Source organism: Danio rerio, chromosome 1, assembly GCF_052040795.2.
Source record: "Danio rerio strain M-AB ecotype USA chromosome 1, GRCz13ab, whole genome shotgun sequence".
NCBI lineage: Eukaryota > Metazoa > Chordata > Actinopteri > Cypriniformes > Danionidae > Danio > Danio rerio.
The window spans coordinates 39034623-39050339 of record NC_141021.1 but is presented as its reverse complement, the minus strand read 5'-3'; the positions used below and the strand labels follow the sequence as shown (position 1 = coordinate 39050339).

General features: G+C 43.3%; 1 protein-coding gene across 1 annotated transcript in view; it reads right to left on the bottom strand.

Annotated features, from left to right (window-relative positions):
- The window catches only part of ednraa (endothelin receptor type Aa), a 37720-nt gene that overhangs the window by 14803 nt on the left and 7200 nt on the right, over window positions 1-15717 (bottom strand). Inside the window, 1 exon segment of the mRNA NM_001099445.3 lies at window positions 5683-5810. Within this exon segment, the coding sequence (NP_001092915.2) occupies window positions 5683-5810 (128 nt within the window).

Sequence of the window (15717 nt, the reverse complement as noted above, 5' to 3'; positions counted from 1 at the left end):
AACACTGTTTACATCAACACCTGCAAGGCTTGACTCATCAGACTCCTACTTTGTGGGAAAGATTGTATCAAAAATATTGCTGTGCAGCTGTGGCAACACTCAGCTATTGGTTTAGAGCTACGATAATCCTACAATAGCTGTGAAAAGTTGATCTAAGATTAATGAAAAGACTGCTATGCAGTTTTATTATTCATATTACTAAAATGCTCACAGATATACTTCGGCTGTTTGTTTGGATAAAGTCACTGGTTTGCCTGGCTGCTTGTTTTCCTTTGCTCATAGTCATGTTTGCTTGTTTGTTTCATTAATATCTTTCCTCTCGTGGCTGTTTCGGTAAAATGGTGCATCAAGATTTTATACGTAACTATATATATTTTTTATGACCTCTTTGAATATTCCTGTTTAACAACAATGGGGCATTTATATTTCACTAATTGGAGATGTATCCACTTTGCCGGATGAGAAAGACATGATATGTAAGCTCACGCAACATTAGGGAACACGAATCGGACGAGATGTGCTGAACATTTCCTCGGCATGAATCAGAAACTAATTGAAAGCGGCTGTGCGCTTGTGAAATTAAGGCCAGACGCTCAATTCAAGTGATTCATTCTTTTAAAATTGCGGCAGGCTGCTAGACAATAGTGGTTTAGATTGTCTTTTTTTGGATGTCAATGAAACATTCTTTACTTTGAAAAGTTCATTGTGTAGAGAGTGTAAATAAATATCTGTTTTGTCATGTTTTTGTCATTTATTTATGCTTTTGGTTTGTCCTGCAACTTATGATGTTGACAAGTGTAAAAAAAAGTGACTTTTGTTGACATTTTTAATTGCTTGAAATAATATATTTTCTGTATTGGTGTTGTAAATTACTGTACTGAAACTTGGTAATGAACTGCCAATACTTTCTCTGTTAGTTTAGTCACTTTGTTGAACTGCAAAGTTGAATTTTCAACATCAAAAGCTGGAACAAATAAAAGTCTTGTAATGGATAAATGTAAATAATCAAAAAATCCTAACAAATCAAAGAATTTTGTTTTGCTAAAAAGTTATTAGCCCCCCTTAAATTATTAGCCCTCCAATATTTATTTTCCCCAATTTCTGTTTAATGGAGAGAAAATTCTTTCAACACATTTTTAAACATAATAGTTTTAATAACTCATTTCTAATAACTGATTTATTTTTTCTTTGCCATGATGACAGTAAATAATATTTGACTAGATATTTTTCAAAACACTTCTGTACAGCTTAAAGTGACATTTAAAGGCTTAACTAGATTAATTAGATTAACTCGGCAGGTTAGGGTAATTAGGCCAGTTATTGTATGACGATGGTTTGTTTTGTACACAATCAGGAAAAAAAAAGCTTAAAGGGGGTAATGATTTAGACTTTAAAATGGTTAAAAAAAAATAAAAATAAAACCTGCATTTATTCTAGCTGAAATAAAACAAATAAGACTTTCTCCAGAAGAAAAAAATATTATCAGACATACTGTAAACATTTCCATGCACTGTATTACTATATTACTGTAGTAACCTGAATTTTCTTATGTGTACATTTTAACATTGGTATAGCATGAAAATTAAAAGTATTTCATAAAAATTGAGTATTTCATGCCACGAATGACTGTAACAATCAAATATAACATGCAATATAGATACTTTTGTACGTCATTCAGGTCTGTAAAGAATTTTACTTTGAATTGAAATGTATCATAGGGATGCTTTTATTAATAATAGGGATGTTTTATGCTATTACAAGATTTATTTTTATTTCAACAAGAAGTTAAGAGAATATTCTCTACAGTATTTTGAATTTCTGGATAGGTTTCTGAACCAGTGTTGGGTTAAATATACACAAATTTGAGTTGGTTAAAAAGTGTGGTTTGGTTTGTTTATTTTTGACCCGTCACCCAACAACCCATTTTTTTGATAGTAAATTAGCAGTTGGCATTTCTGTGTGGAATTTGCATGTTCTCTCCGTGTTCAGGGAGAACCCGGTTTCTTACTGGTGCTCCGGTTTCCCCCACAGTCCAAAGACATGTGCTATAGGTGAATTGAATAAGCTAAATTGGCTGTAGTGTATTTATGCAAGAGTGTATGGGTGTTTCCAAGTGTTGGGTTGCAACTAGAAGGGTATCTGCTGCATAAAACATATGCTGGATAAGTTACCGGTTCATTCATGCTGTGGCAACCCCTAATTAATAAAGGGACTGAGCCAAAAAGAAAATGAATAAATAAAGGAATGTACTGATTACAGTGGTGGCTGCATAGAATTGTTTCTGATAACTACAAAGTGTTGCAAGGTCAATATGTTTTGACAAAATATCGATGTGATAATTGACTAAATTGTGACAGACGTTCAAGGCAGAGTTTTCAAACCTCAAAAAGACAAAAAAAATACACTGTAAAAAGTGATTTGTTGAGTTTATTTAAAAAAAACCGATTTAGAACCATTCGATGGTTTTGCTTAAAAAAGCGAGTACATTCATTGCTTCAAAGTTATTAAGTATAACGAATTATGTGCACATTATAAAAACAAGGTTAAATTAAACAGTTCCAGCCTACAATGAGTTTACTCACTTTTTTAAGTTATCACTTTTTACAGTGCATTCAATATAAAATGGTACGTAAGTCAGTGAGTTCTACGCTGTGAAAACGCATAAAAGTCATGCAAATGAAGTCACTTCGACATATTTTAACCTGTTAATCAAGTTTAAAAATTATTTTTAAGTGTTTAATTGAAGCAAGTTAAGACTTATAAAGTTAATTTGATTCAACTTGTATTCAAAATGTATTTTTAAAATTTAACTATTTACATTTTATGGTGTTGTGTTTTGTATTTGTTTAGAGGTTTTGGCTTACAATAAACAGTAGTATTTGCAAAAACTATTTAAAGTATTTTACAACTGCACAACAAGATACTTGCTGTTCGGTGTTCTTCTTTATGGTAGTGATTAGACTGAGGTGGGCAGGTGCCTTCAGGCTCCTGATGGGGAAAATGCTTTGTAATGAGAGGTGCCCATTAGATGTGACCTTATAAACTTGAAGGAAGTGGTTGAGAACTTGACAAGCCCACGTCCCGCCTTTTCCCTGAAACCGTCAGCAAATGCATTCACATTTCCTGAGAACCACCCTGATCAAGATGATACAGAGATTACACATGTCTCTTTTTTATACAAAAGTCCTAAATATACACTGGGGAAAATAAGAATTGAACTATATATTTGTATATAATCATCTAAACTGCCTATATTGTTGTTTTAGTTGATAAAGGAAGAAAATACATTTACATGTAATTTATAATACACATTTGTTTTTCATTATTTCATGAAATCTAAAAATTAAAAGTATAAATATGTTGGTTATGGTATCAAGATTAATTCATATTTTAAAATGTGGAATTAGAATATTGTGAAAGATTGTGATTTTTAATTCTGTTTTATGATTAAATCAGAAAAAAAGTTATATGAGCACAAGGAGTGAAAGATTATAACGCTCAGAGGCCTGAAACCATAAACACAGCATTTGACCTTTGTCTGTTCCTGACCCTGAGAAACCTCACTGTGACCTCAAGTTTAAAGGTGAAATTAGAGAAAGGTGTTTTTTTACATAAAGGTTAGAAGCTTAATTTTATTAGGTGATGTTAAGTTTCATCAGAAGAAAAAACGGTCAGAGGGTCTGAACATGAATAAAAATCACCAAATATTTTGGAAATTAGCTTTAAAGCAGCAAGACTTTGAAAAGCCAAAAAAATCCTTGTTTTTGTATTTGTGTATGTAGTTGGTTAGTTTTGTTGTTATTTTTAAATTAACTTTATAACTTTTTATTTTTATTTGTTTGTTTGTTTGTTTGTTTGTTTGTTTGTATTTGTGAAGCCTGGGGTCTGGGGTCTGTTCTTTGTACGTGGATTACTCAGTTAGCTGGATTTGGATATTGACGATTGGACATGATCCAGGATCGTTTCGTTCTTCAAAGCTGATCTGAGAGTTGTTGTCATGGCAACAGTTCTGCTAGGTCAAACCTGATAGGGAGCAGGTTCAATTCATATAAACAGGATTAGATCGGCTCAGTTCAAGCAAAGATAATACAGAAAGTATGTTCCGAATTCTGATATTTTCTTACAGTAGTAGTTATATACACTTGGGAAAATGGTACATATTTTTTTAACTATATATATAAAGTTATAGTCATTAATAAAATAAATAAAGTTATACATATTAATAAAACGTATGCAATCTGCACCCTCGAAATGAAAGTACAAAGACTGCCACCTGGTTTAGCACAGAGAAAACTTATTGATATGAACGTTTTAGATCGCTTTAGTACAAATTGTGTATGATAGAAATGCACAATATGTGACTTTTTTCTTTTAAAGCAATAATACATTTATGCAGTCATAAACATGTTTTGATAGTTAATATGCCAGTGATTTGATGCTTCACAAAAGTTGCAGACGCCTTTACCAATATCAAAATGCTTTTGTAAACAACCAGTTATTCTTTACACAGATTAAAAAACAGCTACTATAATAAAGAAAATATTTTCTAAATGTGGAACTAAATAAACTGATTTGTATTGAAATACATGATGAATACTCTTGACACATGAAAGTGTAAAGCCTGCAGCTCACAACAAATGTGGAAGGTTATTGCGTGTCATATTTAACAAGCCGTTTACTGCTAATTTGATGTAATTTTGCTTATATGGATAATTGAATATTAATCAGATGATGTCATTACGCTGCTGTGCCGTCAGCCAATCGTTTTTTTGCTGATCATGATTTCGAGGATCGAGAGATCTGTCCTTCACAACACACGCAGCGATCTCAGATCAGTTTATCCAGACATTCTAATCTGATTCGCGAACTCGTTTGAAGAACCAAATTAGCGAGAGATCAGTTATCAAGATTAAAAGATCTGGGATCTGCCAAATAATCTTAGATCATTTAAGCGAGGTACGAAGAACGGACCCCTGTATGAGTACAACATTCATAATAAATAAAAGCAACAAAAACAAAATTGCAGAATTGTGAGATAAAAAGTCTATGCTTTTTAAATAAATTTTTATCTTATTCGGTGTCAAAAACAAGCATGTTTAATAAAGGTTTAGCAATATAGGAACCAAAATAATTAGGAAGTAGCTTCTAAAAATAATTTAAATGCATTTACAATAACGAAGGACAGAGAGTTGCTGAAAAACTACTAAAAATTTCAGCTGCAATCTGGACTTTCACTGTCTTTCTACACCTTCCTTTTTTCATGTGTTCAATACTTTTTCCTGCATTCATTTCATTATGCATAACTTAATTCGTAAACTAATTTGATTTGTTTCTTTGCATATATGGATTTTTTTTTGTTTGTTTTTACCTACATCTGGGGAAAATTTCAAGTCAACAGCATCATTAGAATATGATTTTTGAGAAAAATATTGACGTGTTCAAAAAAATAAACAGCATGTATTGATTTTTTATTATTATTATTATTATTTTTTTTTTACCAACTCTGTGGTGTTAGTTCCTGTGTTCCCCTCAACACTTCAGGTGTCCCTCTTTAAACACACCTGTTTCAGATTTGAAATATGTGCATCAAGAACCAGTGTTTTGGTTTATGCACATAATTATCCAGCACTTTAGAACCACATATGCATGCTTTAATAAGAAAAAGCTGAAGCTGTCATTTACCTGTCCACACTCAAAGCACATAGATTGAGCACTGTAATCCCAACAGACGCTTTCTGGAGGAATGGCACAAGTTTGCACAGGAAGAGTCCAAAGGAGCTGTCATCAAATGGCCACTTTGTGACCAGCAGCTGCAAAGAAAATACAAAGACATGAATGAAAACTTGAAAAACACAATAATATGCTACAGTTAAGTCATGGAGGTTTGGATGAAGAATTAATAAACCACTATTTGAATCTAGGCATGGGTCGGTATAAGATTCTGATTATATGATAACCTTGGATGATAATATCACGATTTTACAGTATAACAGTATTGTGATCACTGCTCTAAAATAAGTTTTTTGAGTAAGAAACAAAAACTTTTCCCCCCCTTTTTTTTACAAGCTTTGAACACAGTTTTATTTTGGGAAACATTTAAAATATTTTGGAGCTGTAAAAGATATCCAGCTAAATAAATAAAATGCTTTTGGAAATTATGTTATCCTAAAAAACAAAACCTACAAAATAAAACACCTAAAAAATGTACATATAACATTGGAACGGTAAAACTAATTTGTTTACGGTTTTAAAACCTTTTTTCAAACAGCAGTAAACCTTGAAACCAGTTATCGTCCCATGCAGTCAAAAGTTTGGTAACAGAAAGATTTTTATGTTGTTTTTTAATTAATTATATCATAGACTTGCTTTATCTAAAATACTGTAAAAAGTCAAATAAATAAGTGTTTAAACTACATTCAAATAGTTATTTTAAACTGCAATAATATTCCAATACAGTTTTAGTGTTTTATTATTTATTTTTTATCAGATACATGCATCCTTGTTGACAATTGAAAAGCTACTGATGCCAAACATTTGACCGGTAGTACTGTATAAGTTTACCCATAATTGAGGCTAGTCTAGATTTCTGGTATTTGCTTGGGTCTGAAGAGTTTGACTTAAATACGAAGCAGATTTGTTTTTTCTTTTGCTTCGACTCTGTCCTTGGCCTTGGGGGCACACATCTTGTCTTGATGAAACAGTTACAAAGGCTGCTTGTATAGTTTTCTTTGGTCATTGTGCTTTGTGTTTGGTATTTTCACCTTGGAGGACTGATTAATGTTTAAAAAAGTCTCCTATCTCTCGTTTTACACTTTTATTTATTCATTTATTTATTTTTAAGTGTACCTTTTTTTTGTAATGGCATTTTGCATCAAAATATATTATGAGGGGATTGAACTTCAGCAAAGTCTTATCATTCAAGTGGTCTTGACAAGGTTCTCTCTGCAAAGGGCCTCGTCTTTTGTTAAACAGGAAAAGTATGTGGATTTTGCTCAGGTTTGGAGAGGAAACTCTTCACGGGTGTATCCTGACCCTGTTTGTGTGTGAAGTGCAGAGTTTAATCAGTGGCACAGCTGGAGGAGTGTGTTTCTGTGTGGATTTGATGTATATTGGAAGTCAGTGGTCTGGAGTGCATACAAGTCTGTGCGTCACAAAATAAGCCATAATAAATGCCACGTTTCCTTTTTAAAACATTGATGTTGTTTTTTTTCATATGAACTTTAACCTTTCATCTTAACAGAGAAGCACTTAAGATCTCTGATCTTCATTAACAATGCTGAAGAGTATGTTTGTAAAACATCTCCACCCAATATCCTGTCGAAAAGTCCCTTGATATGAAATTTAAATAAGATAAGATAAGACTTTATACATTTTGAAGGGTCTGTAGTTTACTGATTGACACATAATTTTAGAGTCTTTTAACATTGTAAATTAAAAATTTTAATCCAAGACAAATTAGAGTCCCTGACAATTTAGAAGGAAAGCAGATTAAAACTGATTTTAGAATTGTGTATCTGCTTGTTTAATGATTAAGAAAACAATGTTGTTTTCTTACAAACAAGTATTTGATTTCAGAAAATGGTAAATTAATCAAGTGAAAAATATAATTTACATATATATATATTTATATATATAATTAGTAAATCATTATTACAAAGTTTTTAATATGCATTCATTTATTTTCCTTCAACTTAGTCCCTTATTTATCAAGGGTTACTACAGCGGAATCAACCACCTACTGTTCCAGCCAATGTTTTACACAGCGGATGCCCTTCTTCCAACCACAACCCAATACTGGGAAACGTTCGAGGTTACTAAAGTAACCCTTCGTTCCCCGAGGAGGGGAACGGAAGCACTATAAGTGGATTTGATTGTAAAATCCACGCATTGGGAGGTTCGGTTCAGAAGCTACTCGTCTGAAAGAGTATTGAACGGGCCAATTAAGAATGAATTGGCAGCGCAAGCCTGCGCAGGTGAGCGGCATAAGCAATCAACTGAGTATATAAGCTCACCTGGCGCAGCAGACGCTATCCTTTTTAAGCTGAAGAGACTTTCAACAGCTAAGGGACAGTCATTATGGCGACGGAGTATAGTGCTTCCGTTCCCCTCCTCGGGGAACGAAGGGTTACTTTAGTAACCTCGAACGTTCCCCTTCGGGGGGAACTTCAGCACTATAAGTGGATTTGATTGTAAAATCCACGCATTGGGAGCCCATTGAAAGCGCCATAATGACTGCACCTTACCAACACCCCCGATGAGGAGATAGTCAAGCAAGCGTGACGCACCCACATCATGGGGGGCGCGGTCCTCCAACGTGTCCCTGGCCCTAATTTATCCTACTTCAACAGAAGTTTTACGGATTTAATATATATTTTTTGGGAAGTCGTGAGCATCTAGATAATTCTAGGAAAATACGACAGTACGTTGGGAAGCGTGCAATCCCGATAGGGAGGACGCTGCGGAGGCCATCCGTTACCCAAGGGGGGATAGATGGCAGAATTTACATATGGACTAGCCCTAAAAAGGGGGAGTACGCATAGCAAAAGAGTGGTTAGCGGGGAGGGAAGACACGGGTCCGCCCAGGGGGGGGGGACTTAACCGTGGCTGAATAAGCATATGGGATCGCCTAGTGGGGACCACGCATAGCAGGCACCTTTACCCAAAACGCGGGCTGACCAGCGGGCAGACCTACAACGTAGTGGGCCAGCAAGTGACTCCTCCGCTGAGTCAGTGCTGGGGGCCACGGAGGAATCTGCAGGGCTCACCTGACGGGGAACTTTACTGACAGATAAAAAGGCGCACGTATCTCCGTGTTAGGGAAAATGGCGCAGCAAGCGTGTTTCAACACCCTACCGAATTGTTTCCTCAATCACCAAGGGTTACCTAATACCCTTGAGGAAACCGGCTCCACTCGCAGATTGTAAAACCTTGCAAATGTGTTGGGTGTCACCCAGCCCGCAGCTCTACAGATGTCTGTTAGAGGGGCGCCGCGTGCGCGCGCTCGAGAGGATGCGAAGCTCCGAGTGGAGTGCGCACGCGCTCTCGGGGGACGCGGCTCATCTCGGCTCTGATAGTGAAAGAAAGGCATCCACAATCTAGTGGGAACTTATTTCGGTACGGCACTTCCCTGCTGCCGACCGCTATAACAGACGAAGAGCTGCTCAGATGATCTAAACTCTGAGTGCGGTCCGGATAATACGCAAAACGCGAACTGGACAATAAATAAGGGCTGGGTCTGCCTCCTCCGAGGGCAGCGCTTGCAGGCTCACTACCTCGTATTAAAACGGAGTGGTAGGAACCTTGGGCACATATCGCGGGCGGGGTCTCATACGTGAGAGAAGCCAGCCCAATTACAGGCACGAGTCACTGACCGAAAAATGCCTCCGGGTCCCCGACCCTCTAATCGATATCAACGCGACCAGCAGAGCTGTCTTCAGGGACAGAAAATACTGAGTCGAGGATCGAAGGGATCTGACGCGGCTTGTGTAGCGAGGGCGAGATCCTAAGAGGGCATGAGAGGGGGCGGGGTGGATTAATTCGCTTAACGCCCCTGAGGAACCGGATGATGAGGTTATGCGTTCCCACGGTGCTGCCAGCCACCGCGTTATGAGAGCGGAGATGGCAGCCACGTAACCTTGAGTGTGGAGGGCGACAGCCTGCTCTCCAACTTCTCTCGGCGTAAAGAAAGCACAACGCTGATCTGGCAAATTACGGGGGTCTTCTCAGCGAGAGACACACCATTCAGTGAATAGACTCCACGTCAGGGCATAGGCGCGCTCGGGGAGGGGGCTCTAGCCCGAGTGACGGTATTAGCCACCGCAATCGGAGGTTACCTAAGTCTTCCTCGCGTCTAAAAATCTCTTCAAAGATCGGCGAGGGTGCCAGGTGGTGCCCTGTCCCTGAGAGAGTAGGTGCTCTCTCGAAGGGACTGCCAGGGGAGGGCTATCGCGAGGGAGAGCTCTGACATCCAGGTCCGGTTGAGCCAGAGGGGCGCAACCAGCAACCTGTTCCTCGTCCTCCCTGACCTTGCACAGTAACTGCGCGAGCAGGCTCACTGGGGGAAACGCGTATTGCGCGTGCCCCGAGGCCAGCTGTAAGCCAGTGCATCCGTGCCGAGAGCACTCGGTCAGGGAAAGAACAACTGGCAATGAGCGATCTCGGGGGAAGCAACAGATCGATCTGGGCTTCCCCGAATCGCGCCCATATCAGCTGAACAGACTCGGGGTGGAGTCTCCATTCTCCAGGACGCAAGGCTGCCGTGAGAGCGCATCGGCTGCACGGTTGAGCTTGCCTGAATATGAATGGCGTGCAGCGATTTCAGCCGCGGATGACTCCAGAGGAGCAGACGGCGGGCGAGCTGAGACATGCGGCGAGAGCGCATACCCCCTATACGGCTGATATACGCCACCGCCGCCGTACTGTCCGTCCTGACCAGCACGTGTTGCCGCTCCAACACCGGAAAAAAACGGTGGAGAGCGGGGAACACTGCCAACAGCTCCAGGCGATATGCCAATGCAACTGGGTACCTTTCCACAGGTCCGCAGCCGCATGCCCGCAACGCACAGCCCCCCAGCCCGTGTTGGAAGCGTCTGCTGAAACGACAACAAGACTGGACGCCTGTTCTAGAGACACCCAGGCCTGTAGGAACGAGGGGTCGCTCCAAGGGCTGAGGGCGCGGCGACACAGCGCAGTAACAGAGACTCGGTGTGCGCGCGCGTGCCATGCGCGTCTGGGGACTCGATCGTGAAGCCAGTGCTGAAGTGGTCTCATATAGAATAATCCGAGCGGCATGAAGCGGCTGCGGATGCCATATGCCCCAGGAGCCTCTGAAATTGTTTCAGTGGGACCACTATTTTACTGTCGAGCTCTCTCAGACAGTACAGCATCAGCTGAGCGCGCTCTCCGGAGAGGCGCGCTGCCATGGTGACCGAGTCCAGCTCCAGCCCGAGAGAAGAGATCCTCTGCACGGGGGCGAGTTTGCTCTTTTCTCGGTTGACCTGAAACCCCCACAGGTGGAAGTGCCAGAGCACTTTGTCTCTGTGCATAATCAACTCTGTGCATAATCAAAAGAGAGGGCAATTCAGCCAGTCGTAAAGAAATTGAGTATGCAGATGCCCGCGAGCCGAAGGGGCGCTGAGGCACCCTCCGCGGGCTTGGTGAGGACCCGCGGAGACAGAGAGAGCCCGAAGGGGAGGGCTTTGTATTGCCAAGCTCGACCTTCAAACGCAAACCGCAGAAACTGTCGGTGGCGAGGAAGAGTGGAGACATGGAAATACGCGTCCATCAGGTCTAATGCTGCAGACCAACCCAGAGGACGAACGCACCGGAGGATGCGCTTCTGCGTGAGCATTCTGAACGGCAGCTTGTGCAGGCAGCGGTTCAAAACGCGCAGATCTAGGATTGGCCGTGACCCACCGCTCTTTTTGGGCACGATGAAGCGTGGGCTGTAAAACCCACTCTCCATCTCGGCTGGAGGGAGCGGCTCGATTGCATCCTTCGCCAGGAGGACAGCAATCTCCTCTCGCAAGACAGGGGCGGACAGGGGGCTGACCCTGGTGAATACACACCCGTGACTTGGGGGGGCCGTTTCGCGAACTGAATCGCATAGCCGAGTCTGATTGTGCGTATGAGCCACCGCGAAGAGCTGGCCCGCGCTAACCAGGCAGGCAGAGCTCTCGCTAATGGACTCATCGCTACAATCGCTGACGTACCAGCAGTGGGGCAGCGCGGAGTGGGTGTGCTGATCCGGGAAGCTCGCGGGTCCCACGGAAAAGCTGGAGGTGAGATATTTGCTCTCACTCCAAACCCGAGCTCCGGAGGGGAGGCTCGAGGGGTGGGAGAAAGGAGACCGTCCTCCCAGCGCTCGTGAGCCACTGGCGAAACGCACCGAATCTGCAAGCTAGAAAGCATAGCGTCCCAGACTGGTAGATTTCGGGCTGTCACATCTGGGGAAGTGAAAAGTGCCCTTTCATAATGTTTTCATGGCAGTAAAAAGTGCCGTTGGAAATGGGGCCCCGCCCTCCAGCGGGGAAAGAGCAAGTTCCCTCTTCTCCAGATGGCCTGTCCCAGGGGCGCTTCGCGGTCCGTTGCCGGACTTAGCGGCGTTCTGGGCAGGGGGGCTGCCTGCTTCCGAGGTGCCCGACGCGCTCGCTTCGCCTTAGGCGTGTGCGGGGGCGGAGCAGCTCTCGTAGGCGGGCGCCTTCGGCGAGGAGCAGGTATGAATGGCACGGCGGGCGGAGCGGGCTACGGACCGCCGATAAGACATCACCCACCAACTGCTCTCTCACCGCCTTGAATTCCTGGGTGAATTCACAGACAGTGTCGCCGAACCTGGCTGGGGATATGGGGAAGTCAAGAAAGCGGACTTTGTCGACTTTGCGCATATCAGCCAGGGGTGGCGCTCCTGGACCACTAATGTGGACATCGTCCTTCCCAACGCACACGCAGCGGACTCAGTAGTCCGAAGAGCTAAGTCGGCGGCGGTGCGAAGCTCGTAAGCCTGGGTTGGACCCACCCTCGTGCAGCTCGGCCAGCGCCTGCGCTTGGTAGCGCTGGTAGGTGGCTATCGCATGCAAGGCGGAAGCAGCCTGGCCCGCAGCTATGTAAGCTCTAGCTCCGAGGGAGGTAGATAACTTACAGGCTTTGGATGGGAGACGAGGCGGACCCCGCCAAGAAGAGGCGCCGCGCGGATTTACCGCCATCGCGCACTCAACCTGAGGAATCGCCACATACCCCCTGGCTGTTTCACCGTCAAGAGTGGTTAGGGTGGAGGGACACGCAGCACGAGCAGAAAAAAGTGCTTTACAAGACCGCGTGAGCCTACTGTGCACCTCCGGGAAGAAGGGAACGCCCCTCTAGTCGGTCCGGCCGCGGAGCTGGGGGATAAACCATCTCCAACCCACGGCCGAAGCAGCCCGGGAAAGCACGGCTAACATGTCCGTTTCAGGATCCGTAGTGACAGCGCTCACCAGCCCGAAGGGGGCGAGCGGGTCTGGATCATCATCGGACAATGAAAGCCCACCCTCCGATGCCGCGGTGGACATCTGGTCTCCGGTGTCATCGGGCGTAAGGGCTACCATCTGTTAGACGGATCGCTTCCTCCGCCCGAAGCTTGGATGGAGCGCTTAGAGGAGCGGGAGGTCCGCGGGCCCGTGGGCGACGGATTATCTCTCGCTGAAACCCTCAGATCTGCCCGAGTGCCCGCTGCAGAGCAGGGGACAACTGGGGTGGTTCGCCTTTTTGCAAAGGCTAACCGCGATCTTGCGCAACAGTCATGGCATCGCGATGACGACATGAACTGCCCGCGAGCAGCGCATTAACATGCTGGACCCCCAGACATGTAACACAGTGCCCGCGCCCATCATCCGAGGACAGGAAACCACCGCATCCAGAAACGCACAGTCGGAGCGCCGTCCTGATAAGGACGTGCTGCACGACTGTGTTGCTCTTTCTGTGAAGTTTGCAACTTTATACGCACCGCTCTGGAGGACCGGACCCAAAGAACGCCAGGCAAGGGAGAAACCCAGCTCGACCGTCTGCCACTGCGTGTACACACTCTGGACCGGGAGAATGCTCTCGTTCGCTCAGAATCGCTGGTCACAGCAGGAGGAACCCTCATCGACTCGATCAGAAAGTCTCTGAAGCGAAAAGGATAGCGTCTGCTGCGCCAGGTGAGCTTATATACTCAGTTGATTGCTTATGCCGCTCACCTGCGCAGGCTTGCGCTGCCAATTCATTCTTAATTGGCCCGTTCAATACTCTTTCAGACGAGTAGCTTCTGAACCGAACCTCCCAATGCGTGGATTTTACAATCAAATCCACTTATAGTGCTGAAGTTCCCCCCGAAGGGGAACACTCATACTCTCTCGCATTCACACACATATACTATGAGCAATTTAGCTTACCCAATTCACCTATGGCACAGAACATGCAAACTCGACACAGAAATGGCAACTGGCCAAGACAGGGCTTGAACCAGGGACCCTCTTGCTGTGAGGCGACAGAGCTAACCAATGAGGCACCATTATACGCATTTAATTTATTAAAATAAATGTAAAAAAATGTAGGATTTACAAGATATACTTGTAAAGTTATTTGATTTGATTCAGCTTAAAATGTAAAAAAATTAGCATATACAATTAAATAAAATAATTGCATATAATGTATTTATCATTCATTTTATTTTCGGCTTAGTCCTTTTATTAATCTGGGGTCCCCACAGCAGAATGAACCACCAACATATCCAGCTTATGTTTTACGCAGTGGATGCCCTTCCAGCTGCAACCCAACACTGGGAAACACTCACACACTCATTCACACACATACACTACAGACAATTTAGCTTACCCAATTCACCTATAGTGCATGTCTTTAGGGTTGTGGGGGAAATCAGAGCACCCGAAGAAAACCCACGCGAACACATGAAGAACATGCAAACTTCACACAGAAATGTAATGCATTTATATAGTGCATTTATTGTGTATGGCCATACACCCAAAGCGCTTTACAATCATAAGGGGGGTCTCTTTACACCACCACCAGTGTGCAGCATTTATTTGGTTGATGCAATGGCAGCCACAGGACAACAGCGCCAGTGTGCTCACCACACACCAGCTATTGGTGGAATGGAGAGACAGTGATAGAGCCAATTCGGTGGATAGGGATGATTAGGAGGCCATGATGGGTAAGGGCCAATTGAGGGACTTTGGCCAGGACACCGGGGTTACATCCCTACTCTTTACGAGAAGTGCCATGGGATTTTCAATGACCACAGAGAGTCAGGACCTTGGTTTAAATTCTCATCCGAAAGACGGCACACACTGGCATTATAGTGTCCCCTTCACATTTAATGGGGCATTAGGACTCACACAGACTACATGAAGAGCGCCCCCTGCTGGCTTCTCTAACACCACTTTCCCACTTTGACCCAGCTAAAGCCTGATTTATACTTCTGCGTCAAGTGACCGGCGTAACCCACGGCGCATGCAACGCACGTGGCTGTGCATTTATACTTCTGCGCGCTGTCTCTGTTGGTCTGCATTAACACTTCCGAAACGCTAGTTGGCAGTGAGGTGTAAATCTTCCTCTGTGACAAATTTCTTCGCTGCTTTTTTGCTTTTCCTGAACACTTCCGGGATGTACAAGTGGCTCAAACTCGCTCATTTTGAGGCAGGAACCGGCGGACGTACAACAACTTTAACTATGAGGTAAACACAAAACAAAACTATCCATCCGGAGCTCCTTCACGGGACTCCACATTTGTAAACAATCGCTAGCACCAGGGGCTCTCGGTCCCGCCCAGACTCGTCAGCGCTACCAAGCCGACCAATCACAGAGCTTGCGCTACACATTGTTGCGACGCGTAGTTACATTTTTTGAGAGGTGCACATCAGTGCACCTGGCCACGGCGAAGGGCTATGCGTCAGCACCGTAGCATACGGCGACGTTTGATGCAGAAGTATAAATCAGCCTTAAGGGTTAATCCACTGACCTTCTTGCTGCGAGGCGACAGAGCTACCAACTGCACAACTATGCTGCCCATGTATTTTTGCACTAATTTAAATTCTAAGTTTAACTTTTACACCCCTGTTCTACACAATAGTGTGTAAATTACTGTTTAAAAATTTAATTTTGTCATGAATTTCCTATGAACCAGAAATTGCTGAGAGTTTTATTTCAGTATGTTGATCTACTTCCAACTAAAATGGAATATAGGGT